The 24,182-nt window shown below is 37.0% G+C and overlaps 1 protein-coding gene across 6 annotated transcripts in view; it reads right to left on the reverse strand.

The window, feature by feature from the left end:
- Positions 1-1,241: 1,241 nt before the first annotated feature.
- Positions 1,242-24,182, reverse strand: part of ube2f (ubiquitin-conjugating enzyme E2F (putative)) — a 47,320-nt gene continuing 24,379 nt past the window's right edge. For 3 of the 6 annotated variants that reach the window (XM_067516072.1, XM_067516073.1, XM_067516071.1), the window contains 3 exons: positions 22,824-22,894; positions 22,545-22,602; positions 15,833-21,801 (listed from right to left, as the gene is read on the reverse strand). In XM_067516072.1, the coding sequence (XP_067372173.1) occupies positions 21,604-21,801; positions 22,545-22,602; positions 22,824-22,894 (327 nt within the window). In that variant the 3' untranslated portion in view covers positions 15,833-21,603. The other 3 variants (XM_067516075.1, XM_067516074.1, XM_067516077.1) reach the window with 3 other exon arrangements.

Consider the following 24,182-nt stretch of genomic DNA (forward strand, 5'->3'; position numbering starts at 1 on the left):
CAAACCACTTCCATTATTCTTTATACAGATCTTAATAAATCAGGCAAAAAGAATGTGCCTAATCACAATTTGTGTGTCAAAGGGTCTAAGGGAATAATTTAATAAATATGTGATTTCAGTTTTCGATTGAATACACTTTGAATACACTTGCATATATTTATAAACATTTTGGAAACAGGAAGCATCAGCTAACAAAAACAACAACCCTCATTGTGTTAATTTAAACCTAGCAACTCAGTTAGCTGACAAAAGCCCCGAAATTTGGCTGAAAGCTTTATCAGTTTCCAATGTCACCAATAAACAATAAATAAATCAACCTCAGTGATTGGATAATTTCAAACTAAGAAACAGTCATTCTGGAATAAATTAATTATTTTAATTAGTCTCATAGTTTTGTTTGTAAAGTACAAAGGTACAATTGCATTTTCAAATGTTTCCCCCTATTGTGTCATGCTGCACATAACCTAGCTCTTTAATATAATTTATTTCTGAAGTAATTCTGTGGAGATTAATAGTCATTTGGTCATGGTATACTTGGACTTGTGGATCTTAAAAATTTTATTACCCTCATTCTAAAAAATGTTTTTTAATTGTGATTGGTGGGGAGGCATTTCACCTCTATTGAGTCAATATATTGTTGTCTCAACCATCCATCATATGTCCTTACTGGTCAAATTATAAATGGCTGTTAAACTGCCTGGAAAGGGATGTCGGGACTATTGTACGTTGGTGATAAGTGGTGTCGTAGACCACCTCCTCTGTTATTAATGCCAGTTTGATGTAAATGGCCTCCATTAGTCTTGTTTCAAACCAGCGTTCTCTGGCCATAATGTGACCCGGCTGTCTTCAAAGGCATGTCCATTGCCAAATGGAGATGGATTGCTGAGGCTTTGCCTGAAGAGTTGGTCATTCTATGTTGTGCGATGCAGGCCTAATGGGAATGTCATTTCCTCTGCAAGTATATGGTCATAAATGCAAATTATTCAACTAAAAATGTGTTACTAAACAAAATACAACAGAAGACACAGTTATATTTATATTCAGTTTAATATGTCTTAAAAAATGGACATACAATCTGAGAAGGAAAACGTTGAGGATTTCACATCCTCCTCACTGGCCCAAAGATGGTGTTAGCTCTAATGCATACAATTCCCACAACATCCTGGGAAACTGAAAATACTGCTACCTGCCAAATCAAAGGACATATGACAAAGTGTCTAAAATAAAGTACAGAGTGTTGGGCTACCATGTCCTGGAGGCAAACAATACCATGATTTTCTGTCATAGCAATGACAAGCCAACAAGCCACCACCAGATAGCTTCATATGAACAGGCAGTTCCTGTACATTAGCCTTGGATGTCTGAGCAGATCAAAAACCATCCAGGAAAATGCCACGTAATGCCCACATTCACATTTGCTTTAAGTGGACATGGATTTGTCATATACCCCCAGGTCCTTTACTTTGGCAGAAGCCGGTATTGTGTTGTTCCGTTTAAATTCAATACGAAAACAATAATAATTTGAGCTGTTGAACCCTGGGCCAGAATCAAAAAAACAAACAAAAAAAAAACAAACAAAAAGCAGAGGCAGAGAAAATCTCAGCAACCTAACAAGTTATGTCTTTTACGTCATTCTGTAACTGCTCACATACACATACACGCCACGCATAGACACTCCACAAGGCCAACATTTCAATCGTTACACACGCTCCTCGAACAAAACAAAACAAAAAAACCCCCCAACAACCTACATTTCTGGCATCTTTAGAAAACTGCACCGCTGGCAGATTACGTAGACTTTGCCTCATGCATAAGTTTGATGACAAAGCTGAATGAAGTCAATGTTCAGAGATCAAATTCAAACTGGGAGGCACTAAGTAAGCCAGGGCCAAGCAGCATACACTGCATGTCCTCACAGGCGAATGAGTGACACAGTCCCTCTCTGACACACAAAATGAACATGCGTTGTAGCCCAATACCCACAACAGAAACGGTTTATGTGGACATTATTCCTTTACCTAAAGTCCTCAGAGCCACCACACAGTGTATCGTTTACTCTAGTTATGGCAGCAGTTGAACAGTAGCACCTATACAAGCACAATAATGAGCAATAGTGAGTGGTCTAATTCAACAATGCCATAAAAAACGACTTGTAACATATTACGCCAATCCGAAAACCGATGATTTGTTAGCTAGCTCACTCAATATTGTGTTCTTCTAGGACTTACTCATGACTTTTTTTTAACACATCCAAACATCCATACAGTGAAATCATGCAGGTCTTTCGCATACAAAGAAAATGACAGTGTACAGGAGTATTATGCTTGTTAAATATCATAATCCACAATGAAGTTTGTGAAATCCCATATGGTTAATAGAACAAAAGGGTACACAGAGTGCAGTCATTAGGTCTTGGGACAGTAGTACATTGTCATTTTATTCTGGACTGCAGCAGGATGTGATTGAAATGAAGCAATGATTACGGGGTTCAACTTGAGCAGTGAAAGATGCTAGAAATCTGAATAAATCCCAGGGGAGCTGAAAATTCAAGAGATTATCTGCAGTTCAAGCATTTGACACCTTTTTACTTTCACACTGTCAACTGACTGTTCGTACAAATATAGCTGCTTTAGGTGTACGTTATATGCTCATTTAGCCTGGAAGACTGGGGGGAAATAACTTTCCTACTCTGTTATGGACATATAAAATGTAATTTCAATAGGTACCTTTAACCCATGTCACCATTTCATCTGAAAACCAGTGTGTACAAATACAGAGCCATGATACCAAAAATGTGTAACTTTTATTCATACTTTCATTGATTGCACTGCAAGCATGAATAAACCTCAATGGAAAAAGGTACATATGGTTTTGTGTGTGTTTTGTGTGCAACAGAGAGACAGATGGAGAAGCGACCAAAAACAGCAATGGGAGTAGGGGAGGGCTGCAGAGAAGGGATGAGGCTGAAAATAGTACAATTCATTTGGCTGCAGTTTTAGTATTAGTTTATCACACAGGAGCTGTAAACACACAAAAGAGGGAGAGTGTGTGTGTTTGTGTGTAAGAGAGATTGCACATGCAATGGGACAACAAAATGATACATTGTGGTCATTCACATGCTGTCTAGTGTGGCTGGGGGCTGTAGGCTTTCCAACCTGTGCGGAGCATTAGAAAGACATGTATGTAACTGTTCACCTTTTCACCACAAGATGTGACTGTCTCTGTGTGTATGTCTGTGAACTTGCATGCATTTTCTCTCCAGCAACACAAACATGGCAGGCACTGGAACAGAGATCTGATAGTAACAGAAATTCTTTCTCTTGTCAAATTTTAAAACACCTAAACATGACTTCTTCACTTTTTTTTTAATATGCAAGTAAATCGTTACATCAAATCCTTTGCTGTTTTCGTGCCTCAGATACACTCGCCTCAGCAAAGTAGCATCATTCAGTGATCGGGCCACAATGAACCGACATCGTGGTCACTTAACACTCAACAGTTTAGGATAACTGAAGCACATTTTTCTTTTCAAAGTAAATTCTGTTTATAAACGCATAATTAAAAAGTAATCATTCCTTCAAAGACGGAGCTTATTGCAATCAGGCGAACAGAGAGGGCAGAGGTGTGGCTGTGGTGCCAAAATAAGTGGAGTGGGAAGAGTCAGCTGTTAATTCGTACACATCGAGGAGTTGGCCAAAATAAGCAGAGGCAAGGTAGAGCAGTTTGGTTGATTGGTGTAGGCTGATGTAGGTGCATCTATCATCTCGCGTAGTGCTTGATGTATTCTTGAACTTTATTCCGAAAATCCTCCTGGATGAAAGAAATGTAAAGAAAAAGAATAGGAGTTAGATAGAACAATCACCCACAATGACATTAAAAGTGTCATTTGTTTCCCTGGCAAAACATTTTCAATTTCGATGTTAATACCTTGATCCTAAAAATAAATTGGGATACTCAAAAGCAAAATTTAAATAGAACCAAGATGAACTGGAGCTTAGAGAAACATTACTATTATTACCATCCACGTGCATTTTGAACATTTACAAAAACAGAGTGGAAGTGTCGGCAACTGAAACGTCTTTAATAATTAAAGAGTCGACAGTCTGGTCTGTGAAATCCACCTCACTGACTCAGCCTTGCTTATTGTGACTGGTGAGCATCTCTACATGTGAGGGTGTCAGGTCTGATGATCTCTCTATAAATGTGGATGCTTTTACAGTTTCAAATGTTTCTAATGCACTAATTCCCATTTTCCATTCCTCAATGATCTTGACCATTTATACCTTTTTTTAAGGGTCACAGTGCTAACCCCTCTGCCACCTTGCCTATTTCCTGTAATGTTACCTGTATTTCATTTTATTGACCGCATCTGGCCTATAGCCAACCTCTTTCATGATTGATGGATTGGGTAGGTCAGATTGGTACATTTGCATCTGTTATCTGGAGTGGATGTGAAGCATTGAACACAAAATCCAAATAGGACCTTTGACTTGATTACAGCTGTTGATTACATCATGAACTATGTATTTTTGGCAGCACGGTGGTGGAGTGGTTAGCGCTGCCTCCACACAAGGTCCCTGGTTCAAATTTACATGCTGGCTGTGGCCTGTGTGGACTTTGCATGTTCTCTGCATGCTTGCATGGGTTTCCTCCAGGCACACTGGTTTCCTCCCACAGTCCAACTGGTGACTCTAAATTGCCTGTGGGTGTTAAATGTGAATGTGAATTGTTGTCTGTCTGTGTACGTCTCTCTATGTCAGCCCTGACATAGACTGATGGCCTGTCCAGGGTGAACCCTGAGTCTGGCTGGGATAGGGTCCACCAGCCCCTCGTAACCCTGAACAGGAAAAATGGTTACAGATAATGGATAGATGAATGTACAATATACTTGCTTCTGTAAGGAAATGAAGGCTGCGTTCAAGTATAAGACAGTCAAACCATCACTGGATAATAGGTGTAAAGATTAAATACCTTTCTTTAAACTTTTATTTTCCAGCTTATCAGAGTGAAACTATTTCACCTCCTCCTTGTGGTCTGCTTGAGTCACCTTTCCTTTGTCATATCTCTTGCTGTATGTCCTTGCCTCCCCTGACATTCGTCTCTCTTGTTAATCATGCCTCTCTGGATCCACCTTCTATCCATACATCTGTAGCTTCCTCTTTGCTGCTCCTTGACCCACACATCTAGCCCATTTGAGTTCTGTGTCTGAGTACTACTCTTCTTCCTCTTTTGACATCCCTCAGTTGTGTTTATTATGAAAAGATTTTCTTTTATTTTGTCTCCACATGAAAGATAGTGCATGGGCTAGCAAAACTGTACTGCAGCTAGACACATTGTAAATCACTGGAATTGTTGTACTCTGGGCCACTGCTTGTACACTATAGCTAAGGGGACATTCTTTACTGGAGTTTCATAATTGATGATACAAACTGTATAGAGATTTGCAGAAGCTTCAGCAGCACCCAAATACCCAGGGTCGTAGAGAATAGTATTGTATTTAAAGATTGCTTCTGGGTTTCATATTATACCCATTTTCAGCAAGCAAAATCAGTTCCCCAGGGCCCTAAGAGCACTAGTGTGGCATATTTGTATAGAAAATCCACAAAGATTATACACCACAGCATGTATGCATACATCTTCTAATCCTGTCTTTAGCAGCCCTCCACAGAATGAGCAGTTTTTTCGCTTTAATTGCTAATGAGTCAATGATAACCACAGCCCCTCTTCAGACATTCTGACATTAATGAGAACGATATACCAGGATAAAGCATGTTCTGAGTGCATAGGCCTAGGTAAGCATTTAAACACAAAACACATTTCCAGGGCAGTGTGATGTCATATTACCCAAAAATAATTATTACATAAATGTAATTGTTGATCTTTAATAGTATAATTTACATATCAACTTAATATTCACTTTAGTAGAAATACACTAGAATATTTAACCAGTTTATTCGCAGCACAATCAATGGTGTACTGCATGTAGCCTCATTCTTTCTATGAGTCACACCCATCATTCTCTGTTTCCTTCATCTATTTTTTTTTTTTACTTGTTAGCCCATCACTGATCCATTTCCATAGAGGTCTACACCATTAAATAACATCATGCTTCCTGTGTCCTGCTGTCTAATATGAAAGTTCACATACAAGTCTCCCACACTGACATCAGTGCACTGATTTATGCCTCAACTCCAGGGGCCAGTTAGTCATGCACACATTGCTGGGGCTTCTGTGTGGTCACTAGGGTATGTGTGAGAAATGGAGAACATGATAAAACGTGTGTGTGTGTGTGTGTGTGTGTGTCTGTGTGTTATTGGGGGTGGGGTTAGCAAGAGCAACAATAAAGAGTCAGTTTTGGCTGTGCAGTGTGTATCTGCAAGTGAATTGAGACTGAAGAGTGAGTTTGATTGAGGGTGTGGTAACTAATTATAATGTACTCATCCAATATGGCCTAGCTCTGCTAATCACAGGGGAACATTATGACACTTGTTTGACAGAGGAAAAGACAACTTTAGAAAATGGCCAAAAACTACATCTTTAACTAAAACAAACAGTCACCTCGGGCAGCTTAGAGATCATGTTTAAGCTGCTAGTAATCTGATTTGTTGCAAATTGAAAGTTCAGAGGTTTGAATAATTCAAAAATGTTTTTAGACTTTGGCTTAGGGATGAGGTGTATAATGCAAGCTTATAGCAATGTGCAGCATATCAAGGTACATTTCAAATACTATCAAACACATACACACACACACAACCATATATATTTTTCGAAACAACATAAAATAGATTACTACATAATAACTTATCACTATAACCTCTATTTCTGTTTTATTAAGAATTAGATTTGAATCAGTCCACAGCCTTGTTTTTGGTTTGTTTGACTGAAAATGTACCTGAGGGGAGATGCTAAATGGGAAATTTAGAAGATCACCACAGTTATGAGAAATCATGCGCTCAAAATCATGAACATCTGCACATAATTTCATGGCAATACATGTAATAGTTATACTTCAGTCTGGCCAAAGTGGTGGATGCCTGCCATCTATAGAAGCAGGCCAATAGCATAGTTAAAGAAAGCACACACAAAAGCTATTAAACAGATAATGTTACTATATTTACATTTAGTTTCACCCATGGGCAGTTCGGGGAATTATGGCTGACTTCAGATAGCTTGCATCCAGATGCAAAATGCATCTTTAGCAACTAAGAACATTTAAAATTTTAAGATTTACATCTTAAAATCTGACCAGTAGAATGACTGGACTAGGTGAAATTAACTAAGAAGAAAAGAGATTTTTTCAACTTGCCATTTGGAAAAATCTTAATGGACCCTTCAGTAAACATATCAATGGACCCTATTTGTCTACTTGTGTCCACAGCTGTCTTTTGCAAACCTTAGTAAGCCACAAAAAGCAAACAAAACTGAAACAGAGGCACAAGCCATGTTGCTGAGAAAATATTGAAGAACGTTCGCAGGGTGCACAGACACCAGACATCCAGACAATAAGACGCAGAAGCTAAACAAACATTGCATTAAAATGCATTTAAAAAGCTACAGGTTGCCACAATTAAACAACCTTGCATTAACCTGAAGGACAGAGCAAACACTGGCAGACGACACACACACATTAGTTTAAAACCTGTGTTTAAGCTAGCCTAAATTCAGTAAGGAATTACAACACTTACAACAGAAAACTGGCTAAGACTGTAAAATAATGGGCATAAATGCTTATTTTGAAATGCTGCTAAAAGTTAAAAACCAAGCAACGGAAAGCCCCAGGAGTAAACAGAAGGGGAAAATGAAGAAGAAAATTAATTCCACATTTTTGTCTACATTTAGCTCTTATGTCTCACACTAAGTTGGGGCCTGACCCTCACAAAATAAACATGTTAAATTGTAATCATAGTAAATGATTTCATTAAATAAATCACCAAACCGCTATCTGTTCAAATGATTTTCAGCGTTAGAAATATTCATGAGCTATGACAAGAGCATGAGGCAGTGTTTAGGCTCAGCACAAGGCACGGGTGAGAGCTTGATTGTTAGAGGAGTCAATCACACATGCCATGATTTGCAGCAGGTGACAATGCTGAATTGTTGAAAAGACAGACTGAGGACTCTCACTGTGTGAACACTTCAAAAATTCTTCAATCTTTTTCAAGTGTTAAATGAACTGAACAGAACCGTCTCTGGAGATCATTCATAATGAATGACTCAAGGACTCTTAATTATGGGACTTTTAATTGTGTTTAAATTATAAAAAAGATCAGTCTATTTTATTAACACACAACTCGTTGCATTTTCACTGTCTTTAATAAAGATAATAATAACCATTTAAACAAAGAGTTAAGAAATGCCTCTGTAATTTGCATTGCTTTCAGTCGCAATTTGCATCGACAATACAGTGTCGAGTCAGGAAATGAATTTGTCTGTATTGTGTTCCAAATCACAAAGACAAAATATTTTGGCTCACCAGTTCGCACAAAAGAGAAAAAAAGAAAAAAGGCAACACATTTTACATCTAGCATTTGTAGCAACCCATTTGACATCACCATCAACTCCTGCTCCTCATATCACACCTACTCACTGAACAAAGAACAGCAGCAGATAGTCAGACTATCCTCTCTCTGTCCAACTGTCCTTTACTGCCTCAGCTAAAGACACAGAACAGGTACACAACATAATCAGGTGACTGGAGCCACATTTGACTGTATCATTTATCTGTGGATTCACTAGATGAATAATGATCAATTATTTTGTATTTTTATTCATTCTTACTGTCCTTTTTGACAGAAAGAGTATCACAAGAAAAGGTATGCAGAACAGACAACACATCAAACCTTGAAGTAAACAGACCAAAGCAGCAGAAGACCTCATCGGGTGCCACGTGTGTCAGCTAAGAACAGGACATTAAGGCTAAGATTTGCAAGGGATAAATAGAGAATTTGAAATACCTGGTAGGCAACAACTCGGAAGTCTTTTCTTCTGTGATCACTTTTCATGGTCAGTAAGCCAATAAGGCAAAGAGAAGGGAATCTGGCTGCATTAGATTCCCATGTGTACATGTGGCCATTTGCCACATGTACACACACAGTTTAGATCAGGTTTCAGGGTTGGTGTTTAATGTTGAGAGGTTTTTGGTCAAAAGATCAAACAGTGAATTTGCAATTAAACTTGACACTGGAGTTGAATAACAAGTGAGTTGAGGATTTATTAACAATGCTAATATGTGATAATTTGCATCTTTACTTGACAGGACCCCTAATTCACACACACAAACAAAACAACTGGGGACAAATAACTAAAGATTTGGCCATGACACAAAATACTCTACAAAGCCTTCACATGAACCCGTCTTCTACGGATGAAAGTATTCACACTGAGACGAGACTCACAAGACACTAATTCCATGTTATCATGATTGTTTAATGTCTTATGTTTGAAAAGATGTTATTACAATTAGCCATTGTATACCACTCAAACTGTGACTCTGAATGACATGCTATATCAACACAAATCAGAAGGAAAATGTTGGTCCAAAGATTATACCTGTAATGTTATTCTGACTATATGTTCCATGAAAAACACAAAAATCTGATGTCAATCCAACATAAAACATTATCTGTAAACATTAATAACAACTTCTCTCCCACATGCTATTATGCTTTACAGAAGCCTAATTAGTCTATACAAATAAAGCATCTTTGATGATTTTATATCGGGACAGGAAAGCTCAGTATTCATCTGCAGTCTTCATAAAGATTCAAACTAAAATTCCCTGAGGGAGTTGCACACAAAGGAGGTGTTTTGAAACAATTCCTAGGCAAACACTACATAATGCTTTGTTTTGTTCGCAAAATCTTTAATATTTCCATATTCACTTTATACAAATGTTCATCCACAAGTAACCACAAGTCATGCTCCATAGTCTTTTTATGCAATTAGCCTATTCCATTTTAGTGCCATCCTTAAACTCCGATAATAGACACCAAAAAATCCACACACAACTAGCAATACCATAATCACCCAGAAACACATGTACGTAAACACACATTGTGAAACTCCTAAATTGCCCATGAGGATGCTTACTTTAAGCCACGTTTAATCAGCAAATGTATTAACAGAGCAGCCAGAGGAGTTCCACTTGAAAAGCTTCAACAAACACAAACACAAACACACACATCTGCATGCATAAACATGCATGTGTACTGACACACACTCCCACACCGCCACCCACCCACTGTTGAAGTTGATTACAGCGGGCTGTGACTCAGTGGGAGTGGGTCATGGGTAGATGACTGTGTTCTCAGTTGTTGTTACTCCAGACAACCTTGACTGCACAGCACAAATTTACATATAATATCAATTTTGCCAGTAATGTCATTCTAAATTTTATTAGCAAAGCCACTTTTCCTTCCATTCTATCTAACAAACTGCCTTATACAACTACATTGCAGAAATTATATTTGATTTATTGGAGATAGACATAGCAGGAAGTAGAGCAGTTGTCCAATAATCTCAGTGTTGGTGGTTCAATTCCTGGCTCCTAAAGCGCTACAGGTACTATTAATGGTAGAAAACACTATGCAAGTGGAAGATCATTTACATGTACCTGTACCATTTCCCTTCAAAGCGGAACGGAAATGCATTGAAAATTCCTGATACATCTTAACACACAAATACTGCTAAGAGCCACCAATACTTTGAAGAAATGTCCAATACTGTACAGAGGTGTGTCAAATTACAGCAGTGAATGATGCCACCAAAACACTGCATGTCACTGGAATGTTGGCCTACTGATGCAGATCCAGCCACTTTACACAGCTCTTTATTAACACAACTATTTATTCACAACTATACTACCTACTACCTGTAGTTGGTTCAACAAATGCTGTTATTTATGGCCTCAGTGAATTACATGTTACAAAGTTACATGTACCTGTAAAAAAGCACCCGCGCGCGCACACACACACACACACACACACACACACACACACACACACACACACACACACACACACACACACACAGTGAATTAGAGAAGTTTTGGATCATTAACAAATGAATCTGGGTTTCTGAGGGTTTTTTAGAGGACATTGTATTTATTTTATGAAAAGCTCCCAATTGACACTGTCCTCCTACACATGGGACCAGTGACTCATCTACAACAATCAAAACCTCTGCTCAAATTAGCAATTATTTTTTGCAAACTCACTCTCTCTTTCCCCCTCCCTTCCACAAAAACACAAACTCTTTCACATTTAATGGAGTCACAGGGCAGCCATTATCACGCACTGCTGGGTAGACCCCAATGTATCAAGGGAAAGGGTATGTGGAAAAGGGCCAAAGGTCAAATATTGTACTTTAAAATGCTTTCAGCACCCTCAACAACTATTTCCCTGGTTAACAGGCTCTCTTGCAGCTGGGAATTCAGGTAAGCATTTACTCTAAGCAAAACACCGAGAACATCAGTTTCTCGACCGTTTTTGACTCCGCATAATGCACTGAATACAATTTGAATATTAGGGAGCTGATAGACAAGACAGAAACAAGTGGAAGAGGGCAAACAGGAAGAGGATAAGTGAGGGTTGAAGTATAGTTACTGCTAACTATGCTTACACCTATGGAAAATGGCAGTATTTTGTAGCCTGTATTGATTCAGAGTCGGTTGTGCATGTCATCAGAGACAAACAATAGAAGTATATTAGATGAAATCCAGTGTATAGCTGGTAAAAAAACTGTCCCAGCGACATTTTTAAATCACAACAACAATTGTGGAAGAAACTTACTGAACCTTTTCACAACCACTTCTGTCTACATACCCTCTACATTCCTAACCTTTATGTTGTTGCCGTTTTCTCTGCCGTAAGCCCCACATTAACTTGTTCAAGTGTTGCCAAGACTATGGTTTATATTGTGAAAAAGCGAAAGTTTCTGAGGAAAAAAATGCTGTAGATCAGCGATAATTAGGTCCGAGTCTGCCCCCTTGCGAGTAACCTTTAAAATCCTCCAGACATACCCAAACTACGCAAAGGAAGTATGTGAACAATGATGCTGCCTTTGTCTAAGCATAGACCTCGGTAAATGGCAAAAATACCGGTAACCCTTAACAATCTATTTGTTATGGTGTCCATCATTTCGGATCATCATGAATTTTTATTTTGCTGGCATTAAATCACTACCATGCTAGCGGAGTATCTGGCTTGATGTTAAGACCCTAAGCTTCATTAGTAAACCTAAATCAGCTGTAAAAATAAGTGTTCAGAAACCAAGACAAACTAAAATGCAGGCTTGTAGATGTTACATATTATTGCACAGACATACACAATCACTTTCATCCAACCACCAAGGAGACAGCAGTGAGGGTCTTAGGAATTCAGAGACCTGGATCAGGGTGCTTATTCGACTTACAAATTGTGGATCCTGCTGTCTACTGTAGAGGCACTGAACAATATAATTGTGCTTGAACAAGTAGATTTTTTAAAAACACCATATGGCTCAGCTCCATGCATACAGCACTTGAATATGATGTCAAAGCCATTCTCTGCTCAAAAAGGCTCTTTGCCTTTAGCCTACTGTATAGAAGTAAAACACTCTCAACTGATGGTCACATAAGTCCAACTACAAAAGCAAAGAGTAAGCACAGACTGTTAGTGATAGCAGCAGCAGAAAATGTAGCCCCTGCAGCAACTTTGTGTCTTGCCCAAATACATTGTTCTATGAAAAGAATTTAGGATACAAATATGATTATGGGGACTATAAGCACTTCTGAGACACTATGGGGCGGCATAACAAACGAAGTATCTGCATGTCTACATGTCAATTACTGGTCACTGTTGACACTAAATTTAATTATGAATATAAAGAATACACCAGAATTAAAGATCAAGTTATAGTAGAATTCCCTTGAGGAGCCTAACCTTGTCCCTCAGATGATGTTCTGCTGCATCGATGTTCAAGGGGTCATCGAAGTTCAACAGATCCTGTAGCAGAGGTAAAAACATAAGTAATTAATAAAAAAGTTAATAAGTATAGGTAAAAACTATGAAGTTGTAGTACAAAACTGAGTCAAGAAACAGCAGTGACTGGTCCTCAAATAGTTAGTGATATTATTGAAATCTTTTAAGGAATCACTACTATCACTATCAGTAGGTCTATTTTGTTTCCCTAATAAAAAACAGCTGCTGCTGCTTCAGCACTATTTGTTGACTGCAATGTCACCCTGGATTCTGCAACTGGATCAAACAAAAAAAGCATAATTAGCGACTACAAATGACAAGTAAAGTGGATTTTTGTTGAAGAGATAAAACAGATGATGGCCTGAAGGGTTATTTAATGGTTATAATAAGTAAGATTTAGGGCACGACACAACAGTAAAGATTACCTATATCATTATCACTGCAGAAACAGCCCTGACCTCAGGGTAAGTGTGAATTACATTTAAAATGCAATTAATGATAGAGTTATCTAAGCCTGCATTTAGCATGTTAGAGATTTCTTTCAACTGCTTCCTTTCTTTGGCATTCATCATGTTTAAAAGCACATATTTTATTGTCTAATTAAAGAATTTAAGATCCAGTTCCTTCCAAGTCCCTGCAGTTTTGATGCTTTTGGAAGGGACTCTATACTTTGTGCACTATAATGAGAAAAGAAAATGTATAGGAACATATATTTGTTCAGTATTAACATTTTCCCCAGTAATGACCTTAACTGAGATTCAATTGTCTTCATTTTGAATCACCATCTAACTCTGGGCACATCCAGAGTTGCTATATTTCCACAAACATAATCTGTAATGAAGTATTCTTGTTTTTATCTTTTTATCCCCTTATTATCTCAAAATGGTCTGCATAAAAAGAAAGATAATTTCCCCTAATACAAAAATGATGGTCTTATCACGGCTATAAAAGCAAATTAAGAATGGCCATGGCTAATCGAATTTAGGTTTGGACTAATGCGACTGTCCAATTAAAAAAAACTAAATTCAAAAGAATAGGCTTATTAGCTCATGAGAAAAAGCAATGTTCAGTGTGGTATAGTATGGAAGGAGCCCTCTTGTCAAAGGCTCCTTGTTTAAATACCAGACATTAGGCATATATGTATTAGATTACTGGAACTGCAAAGAACAATTACATTCACTTCACTTAGACTACTTTTCCTAAAAAAATCAATCTACAGGGGCACTTGAAAGCCTGTGAACCCCTTTCTCCATTTCCGCATAAATAAGACCTTAAACTTAATCTAATATTTACACGTCCTAAAATAAAGGAGAACCCAATCAAACAAATGAGAAAAGACAAAATGAATCTTATTTATTGTGTTAAGACAGTTATGTCTGAGTCTAAGGAACTTACCGTAAACAAAGAGTTCAATCCCCAGACCACATCCTAGAAAAGCAAATAAAATTAATTGTGTAAATTTAAATTAATATATATCATTATGTCACAGAAGTTCCCAAGAAAGATGCTGAAGTTCTTGCCTTGTACAATTTTTTTACATGCGGAGTAAGAGTAAGAGTGAATGACTTGGCAGCTGAATGCCGTCAACTTGGTAAATTCAGTTTTATAATACCCTAACAATATACCACAGATATGTGGCCCTGGCAGAAAACCTATTGTCACTGCACATGGTTTTTAAAATAAATGTGGAATAAATGAATAAATGTGTAAAATATAGATAATGCTAAAACATCTATGCACTATACAGTTGCTTTAAAGCCATGTAAGTGTAAAAAAAGATGAAACAAATAAAACACTGTAAATCCCACAGACACACAGGTTCAACTTAAGAAATGCTGACTTGTATGGTAAAATGTCTAGTGACAGTTGTAAAACAACCATGTTGCCCAACCAACCAAAAAGTGTCACACGTTTATAAAACATATTAACATGATTCCATAAGTGACTTCAAAATCTTTATTCTTTTGGTGAAAATAAAGAAAAGAGGAAATATCAATTATCTGTAGAATATGCCTCTGATATGTGACTGTGACTCCATAATTATTCTGGTGCCCTACAAGATTAATAAATAATCTTCAGTTTACACATCAAAATCATGGGTCTCCTCATAGTGGGGGCCATGGGAGTTTTTAAATGATCTACTATAATGCGTAGATGATTGCCATGGATCTAGCTGTAGCTACAGGCTGTAGGGCCCTGTGCACAGAAAAACAACAGAAGAATAATCTTAATTGCCTTTTGTCACTCGTTCTTTTGACTTTCATTATCCTTCACTTTCTACTTACAGGAATAGTCAAGTGAATTTCAATTAGGAACAGCGGTGACAGTGAATATAACAGAACACTGGAAGACACCATAAACTAAAAAGGCTGACGTTTCATTTTACTGAGTTAGCTATGGTCCATAGATTGCCCGTCTCAAGGTAATTCTTTCAAGGTATCCTTCCGTTTTTGTTTCGTTCATTCCATACATGTATTTATTTCGTTGGCACAATGAGATTAAGAACAAATCAAAGCATTTTCTTTGTGCCCTTACCATCCTCCACACACTGACACAAAGTGAGAATCATATAATAGGAAAGGAAATGACAGAATAAAGTGAACTACACCAAAAAACAAACGATTTTTGAATTCCTGGTGAAAAAAAATGACCAGTTATTGAAGTCAGTCTACTTTTAGAGGCCACCTTTTATACTATACTATATTTGAAACTGAATAAAGACGTCTGTCTTCCACAAGGTCAAGGTTGTGAGTAGCAATGAAAAAGATGATACCACAAATAATCATTATGGTGGCACCACCACCAACAACAACAACAACAAAAAACGCACCACAAGTTCTAACTTCATGATTTCTTCTTGCTGTGGCCTATTTTACAGAAAGAAAAAAGGAAACATAAGATAATGAAGGCATATACATAATGACATATTAACAGTATTTCCTACAATAAGGCTTAGAGTGACTAATCTAATTTTTAGTAACCAACTAAATACGGCCACTTTTTTTCACAACAGGCCCTGGTACCCTATGGTACAGTTGCCTACCACATGACTTCAAAATGTGGTTGCTTTTTATGAAGCCAAGTAGCTTTGCTACACTGTATACCAAGAGCATTTTTTGAAGTTTTCTTATAGAGAGATAGGTTGTGTTCACGTTTTCCCTCTGAAACCTCACAGCTTGACAGAAAGGGCAGTCCATGGGCGAGTACTCATTCTTGTGCAATTTCAGACAGGTTTAGCATAACAGTAGGCGATTGAGGAAGTTTTAATGCAGCACAGATTACAACTAGAACATTAAAACCAGTCAAGACAGATGGCCACCCACTCTGAGCCTGGTTCTGCTGGAGGTTTCTTGCGTTAAAAGGAGATTTACCTCTCCACTGTTGCCTAGGACTTGCTTAAGAGAGATATGTTGGGTTTCCTCTACATATCTTTATAATCTTGACTTTAACATGTTAAGTGCCTTCAGATGACCATGCTGTGAATTGGTGCTATAGAAATAAATTTGAACTGAAAGGAAGTGAAAAATGAAAAATGAATTCAGAATAAATTGTTTGTAAGCTTAATGATATAAAGGAAACCATGTTACAATGACTCTACTACACTTGCAGTTTTGTTTAATGGTAGATGTAGTTTTTCAGCTGCCAAAACCAATACATGGATTAACCATTTTATAAATTACAAAGGTTTTAACGTCTAATACTTTATGGTGTAGTGTTTAGCGATTTGCCTTAGAATACAGAAAAGTGTTTTTTTTTTTTTTTTACGAACAATGAAAGAACATACTGTCCAAGCCAACATTGTTAGGAGTCAGTGTGACAAGACTATAATTTTGCACTCCATGCTTAATAAATGTACACTGTGAACTGAGCTTCTAAGCCAATAATGTAAAGGCATTTCATGTGACACTATATGCATGTGTGGGCTGTAGTAGGAAAAAGTGGTGACCAGTAACGAGAAAGACAATATCACCCACTCAACACAATCCTTTCTGACTCACAGCTTTTGTGCTTACTTTTATTCCCATATTTCTGTGCACTCGCAGTGACACTTGCTGACATGCATAAACCCGAGTCCAACCACTCTCACACTTATGACCATATCCACACCTACATTTAAGTAAACAATGACAGCCTGCATTTTAACCCCATCCAGGTGCTCAACAAAACATCCACCAACTGTCAGACACAGACCAGGGATAGAAAGAAATGGTCACAGAAGTAAATATCTCTTTACATATCTTTACATTGTCTTTAGCTACAGAGGTGCTTGCTACTTTCTTCAGCCATGACACATTTGTACAGTACAAACCTGTGTTGTCAAGATCAGACTTTATCTTTAAAGACCAAGATTCCACTACTTTAAAAAAAAAAATACATCGCCCCATGAGATACACTTGACTGACACTGAATGAATTGATACTCCTAGAAGTTTTATCATTAAGACACAAACTGCAGAAGTGCATAGTCCAGCTTTTAACCATCTACATTTTTACTAATGCTGATATACAGTAACTGGAATTAGGTTTTCATTCAACATGTATTTTTTTTTAAAGTTACAAGTGTATGTAGATTGAACTGAGCGATGTAGCAACTTAATTCGTTAGATTCAAAGGATGTGAAAAATGCCCATAATAGAAAAAATAAGATAAGTGCTTTATCTGCAGTCATTCAAATGCCAGTGCCAGCAGTTCTTTTTAGTTACAGTAATGTTACATTTTCCTTTGAGACATCTGCACATGCTTTAGCTCAATTGTCTTTGTTCGCAGACTTCACATTAAGAAAGTAACACTGTGTCTACATTGATTATATTGGTAGAAGGATGTTGAGGTTGGAGCTACCAGGCAGGAGGTCTAGAGGAAGACCAAAGAGTAGATTTATGGATGTAGTGAGAGAGGACATGAAGTTAGTTGGTGTGAAAAAAGAGGATGCAGAGGACAGGGTTAGATGGAGGCACATGATTCGCTGAGGCGACTCCTGAAAGGGAACAGCCTAAAGGAAAAGAAGACTGTGTCTACATTGAGGTAGCAGTGTAATAAGCACTAAATAATTCTAAATAATAATTTTTTAAATCATTTTGTCTTGCATTCATCTAGACTGAAAAAATAAATACATAAAATTGGGAATCATCCAGAACACTAAATAAGCACTCATAATGTATGCAGAGCTGCTTTCCTTGCAGTGGCTTCTTAGAATCAAGGCAAAGCAAAAGAAGCATTCAAAACATCAAGAATGCACAATTTTATGTATCTCAACTGTATTCAGGTAGCCACTGTATTACACAGGCTCCATTTATGAATCACAGGGAGCGCAAGCAAAAGACAGCCATATGCGATGAAAGGAAAACGTATACAGCGATCTGCATACAATACAGCCATCTATTAAATTAATCTGTAGAACATAAATAAAATAAAATGATATGCGTGTGCGTATCTAATTATGTGCACCACCTATGTGCCATCTCCAAATTTCACTACAAAAACAGATGATAGAAGACCTTTATTAGAGACACTGAACAGTTCCCAGCCAGATATAGTACCATCTATATACCTGTAACAACCCACTACCACACTGGTTGCAGAAAGTGATAAATGAAATTTAAAATAAAAATAAAAAAACAGGGCAAAACAAAAACAGTTCTCACATCTATATTATATTAAAAACATAACATTTACAAATTTTACATGATTTATTTTGTGTACGTTTGTTGTCATCAGTAAGTTGGTGACTAAATGCCTGAATGCCTGATTTAAAAAATGATTTGAGTTTAGCAGGAGATCTTACCATTATCCATGGACTGTATCTATTTGCCACAAGTCTGAGAATTTCTTTCACAAATTATATTGATTTCCTGCTGAGGAAAGACAATGATATGGATAAGTCAAATAAATGAATAAATAAAATACATAACATACTGTTAGTTATCTTATTAAAAGTGTATTACTTTATTTATTCTACTACTAATAAAAGTTAAAAAGCAACGTGGTTGATAATGTGTGCTCATACTGTTCATACATCTAGACAACAAAATGTTTTTCTGAGAAAGCTGATTATTAATTTGACAAACTACCACTGTCAGTCATTATTGCACAGCCTTATCACCACATGGTTATCCATCAGATGACCATCTGCACAAATTGTTCAACTGGTTTAGCTATTTTTTATAATTTGTTATTCTGATTCTATTTCTGCTAATCAAGTCTGGTTCTTATTAATATCCTCTTTTGATTCCAAAATTGTTTAAAAAAAATTCTAATTGTTTAGACAACAAAAACATGTTCCTTTATTCCTGCTCCACATTCTGGTGAAGATTTGTTTTGTACCTTAAAAAGCTACCCCCTCTGCATTTTGTAACAATGTTTTGTAAAGAAAGATGCTTAGATTGCTTATTTGAAGTGTTCTTAGTTTTTGTTTTTTGAGAGCACATTCGAGAGTGAGAAAGCATTTAGGAATTAATGTAAAAACCATGGTGAAAGTTACTTGCACTCAATCCCAACATATAATAGAAGAGCAAGAATGGAGAAGTGGATTATTCTCAAAAGGGCAACAGGCTTTAACTGATAATCACTGAATGAGTAGAATTATTATTTTCTTTTTTTTCCTTTTGTGCAGTTGAAGCACAGTCCCACAGTGAGGAGCAGTAAGGAGCAAAATGAGTTTATGCAATGTCAACACATTTATTTTCACCCACAGTTGCATTCATTTTTCACAAAGATATATTGACGATGTGAGAGTCGGACTACTGCATAACGTTTTCTGTAGTACATCTTAAAGGTGCCTAATGGGTGAAGGGTGGCCAATCCATACTTATGTATAATGCTTTCTTAACCACTCTTTTACTATTTACGTCCGATGGATTTTGACATTGTCATCTTAAAATTTGCCCATGGAGACAAAAAATGTGCTGTGATTAAAAATAATTGAAAAAAAAATTTGATTTCTCTTAATTAAAAGTCCTCACAATAACTTCAATAGTAATTATTCATATTTACTGGAGGACCCTTTAGACTATGGAGGCAAAGGGGATAATCAATCCTCATAAAAAAATATCTGTCCCTCCACTTCTAATGGCAACTTCATACATTTGCATATTTACATAATTACAACATTATCCCATTGCACTGCAATGGCTTTAGAGGAATGTTGATCTGGCCTTGAACCCCTGCAGACAAACACTATGCATCAGAATGCTTAAAGAGAAAGAATCTAACTTATTTTTTAACTTATATTTTGTTTTTTTACTAGAAATATGCTCTAAAACCATAATACTTATTTGGGTCACAAAAGTCCTTTCGGCTAATCCGGTGAGTTCAGTCACAAAAGTAGAAGAAATTGCTTAAAAAGCTAAACTTGGATCTATGTCTGCTCTGTATACTTCCTGTCACTCTTTGGGTAAGAATGACATACAGTCACAGTAAATGTATGTACGGAACCCAAGAACGACAATGGCGACCTTATTTTTTTAAGTGCCGTTTTCTTGTGCTAGCGGGATAAATATCTTGTTAGCTAGGAATAACCATTGTTTTTCCTTGTGATAAAGAGATAATTTCTCGGAGAAAAAACTTTGTGCTCTGGTGAAAACAAAATAATTTTTCTTCTTTTCTCTTTTTCTCTCTTGAGATAACAAAACTTGTTATTGCCAAATAAAAAGACAATTTAGAAAAATCCAAATGAATGGCTCAGCTCTAATGCTTTATTCTTTAGAGTTTGACATGACTTTGTCAATGTTTTACTATAGTTATTCACTTTAATTAAATCGTGTGCAAACACCAGGCTGCTAGAAAAAGAAAAAAAACACACCACAACACACAAACATAACTCAGTTTATTATCTGTTATTCCAAACAAACAGATCACAGACTTATTATAGGGTTCTATAATAGTGCTCATAGTGCTCCTAATGAATAAGAGAGTGGAATTGAGCTGCTCACCAACAGTTACATACTCTCCTCTCTTTCAGAAAGAAAGGTGGCAGCGCATCATTTTGTTGCGCTCTGGCACAGCTACACATGCTCACACAAGGTGACACTGGTGCCGTGTTAGGGCTGTTTTACACAGACAAAGCAAACAGACACTAAACATCCAATAGACGTGAGCTGTCAATTGGATACACTTGTTCAACGACTTAAGACCAAGGCAGATAAAAAATACCCTTAACGTTGGACCTGACAGCTGCAGATGATGTGGGGGTCAGGGGAGTATTATTTATCTATGTTGTCCTAAAACGTAACCACTAAAAGGTAAAACATTAACACAGTCATGTGGAACATCCCATAGCATATATTCACTGTTGAACAAAAGCAAAATCACTTTTTATTGGACAAACGCTGAAGGATAAGTAATGAATGAAACAATGATCTATGGAACGCGAGATATTCATATGGTTTTCGCTAAATTATCAACAAAGTAATTATCCTGCAATAATGACGTAGGTTTCCCATTATCATGTGATTAAGGTGCAAAAAGTAACAGCTCCCATGGGCACTATTGGCTTTCATATTTATGCCTTTAGCCTGCATACAAAATGCAAACCTAATGTCAAAATGACAAAGTCAATGATTAACCATTAAGAAACAGTCTTTTGAACTCTCTACTGTTACAATGATAGCTTGGAATGCAGATGAGGGGATGTGACTATCATGGACCTATTAGCCATAAAAGCAACAGCCATTAAAATTGCTAATTCTGAGGAGGGGTGACACACACAAGGCCCGACATGCTTGCTGCGGAGAATCACAGACGCGGTTCGATGCAAGATGCATGGCATCAGCTTGTTTATACTCATGCAAACCCTGCTTTGTTGTTGGTGCTGTGGATGATTCTAAGGCAGCAAACAGGAGGCTGCTCTAGAAGACAGCAAACATTATGGATCTTTGTAAAACTTTATAATTTTTGTTATGCATTGAGTTCTATTTGCTTTTATGTTGTTTCTGGTCTTCAAAAACCTTTTATCTTATTATCGATGCGCGTTGGAAAGACGTGGAGAAGGAAGTAGTTAGATCAGGGTTCCCCACCAACCAATAAGCCAATTATCAACAAGGGGGTGCTCGCAAATGCCACGTGTGGCCTTTGTGCTGTGGGGTACATGGTATATTACACCCACAGCAGCAACCATTAATCCAGCATTAGAAGGGGTTGTTGTGTATGTCTAAGTGAACTTTTTAAACATCAAACAAGGACCCCAAGATTTTCCTTTCTTAATTTGTGGGAGAAGTACAATGCTTTAATGATGTTCTGATTGTGTTTATTCTCTCACTTCGAAAAACAATAAAAATGTTGAGTAAAATGAAAAGGCAATGCACTGATGTTGGGGAGTGCAACGTTGTGTAAATATTTGCTAATTATGAACTGCTGCAAAGATGTGTTCTGCCATATAATGAATTATACTACCAATTACTATCACAAGTACAATTAATTTGGCATGAAATGGCCTTTCATTATTATTACCTCATTACAAACATAAAGAAAAGAGCCAAATACGCACTATATTTACTTGTTTTAGAATGATCAAAAATCCCTGTAAAAATCACTGACTGTAAAATGATAGTCTTTAAAGGCAACCTTCTCTTAATAAATGAAACTTATTTACCTTTAATGTTCTGGTAGGTGCCCAGCCTGTGCCATCAATGGAGTGTTCTCGCAATAAGCTGCAGAAAAACAGAAGACAGTTGTCAAGTGTTTAGAGTATTTTTACATTATCTCAAACAACCTGTATTATCATTACACAGCGTGTCAGGTCATGCAGTGTAAACTCCTAACTTTCATCAGTGGTAATTTAATAGTAAGAAATATGTATCAACTTGAGATAAGGAGAGAAAGGAGAAGCATATGTGATGACAAGTGATGCAAGAAATGAAAATGGTGTTACCTCAAACAGATCTCTCCATTCTCTGTGATGTTAGGATGCCATATTCTGGTCAAACATCTCACTTTAGGAGGCTGGAGTTAAACACAGAAAAAAGCCACAAAGTAGAAACACAAAAGGGAAACACACACACACACACACACACACACACACACACACAAAATAAAAATAAATCAATGCTATTGCTGACAGAAAATAATGTAATATAATACCTGACTGTTTTTCGTTAGGTTCTCATCAGTGGCTAATATTATAGGAGGAGGACAAGGTCAACTTGTCTTCATTCACTAAATTATTTTGTGTTGAAACATGTGGTTGATTTGCTTCTATTTCAATATATTATTAAAACTACCTCTTAAAAGAAATCAACAGTTGCAATATTACTGTGTATTTTCTCTTCTTGTCAAGTTTTTCAGCTGTGAACAGTCAAACAGACCAGTGTCCACAGATGGCTTGTGTCTGCATATGTCTCAAGAGTCTTGACTGACTAACCTCATTAAACATTACTGAAATCTGTCAAGGCAGCCTAGTAGGCAATGTTTTAACTCCTAAGCTGGCAATCATCATTTTTAACACTAAAAATATCATCAACATGTCTGAATGATTTAAACAGACATTTGGAGACTGGGGGACAAATTTTGTTATTATTTAGCTAATATAACATTTTTAGAGATGCATATTCTTGTGAATGTGCAGTGGATGTATCAGCAGATATGCTTTAAATGAGAGGTGAAATGTATTCGTCAAACAAAAATCATACAGCCTGTTGCAAAATTACTATATTGATGTCATTTGAAATTATTCAGTTGCCTAAATTACATAAGTACACTGTACAAGAGAATAGTGGGGGGAAAGCCAGTAAATGAGAAAGGTCAAGAAATGCTATATATATAGATAGAACGATATATATAGAACGGCTGAGGAACAGTGGGTGTTTTTATCAAGCCAAATGTGGTTTGAACGCCAATAGCCTAATTTCTCAGTTAATTTTAAAGTGGTGTGGTCACTTTTGGTCTGCATAATCATCTTTTGGATATAACTGATCCCATTTTGGCTTTGCTTTGTGACCACTGGCAGAGCAGGGAATTCACAGTAATGTGTGTGTTCTGCTTGCTCATCAGCTGTTTGAGAATTTGCTTCTGTTGTCTACATTAACCGCTCTCCCTGGTGCCACTATCAACCCGCCTCCCATTATGCAAGACTTGCAAGACAAATGCACCTTTTATGCTATGCTAACAAACTGTAAACTGTTATAGACTGTTGCAATAGATGGGGAAAGATATACAATCTTAATCAAAAAGAACATGTCACATGAAACAAAATATAAGTAAGTAAAGAGTCTTTAAGTGAGTGTAAAGTCAT

This window comes from Channa argus, chromosome 9 (assembly GCF_033026475.1).
Source record: "Channa argus isolate prfri chromosome 9, Channa argus male v1.0, whole genome shotgun sequence".
Classification (NCBI taxonomy): Eukaryota; Metazoa; Chordata; class Actinopteri; order Anabantiformes; family Channidae; genus Channa; species Channa argus.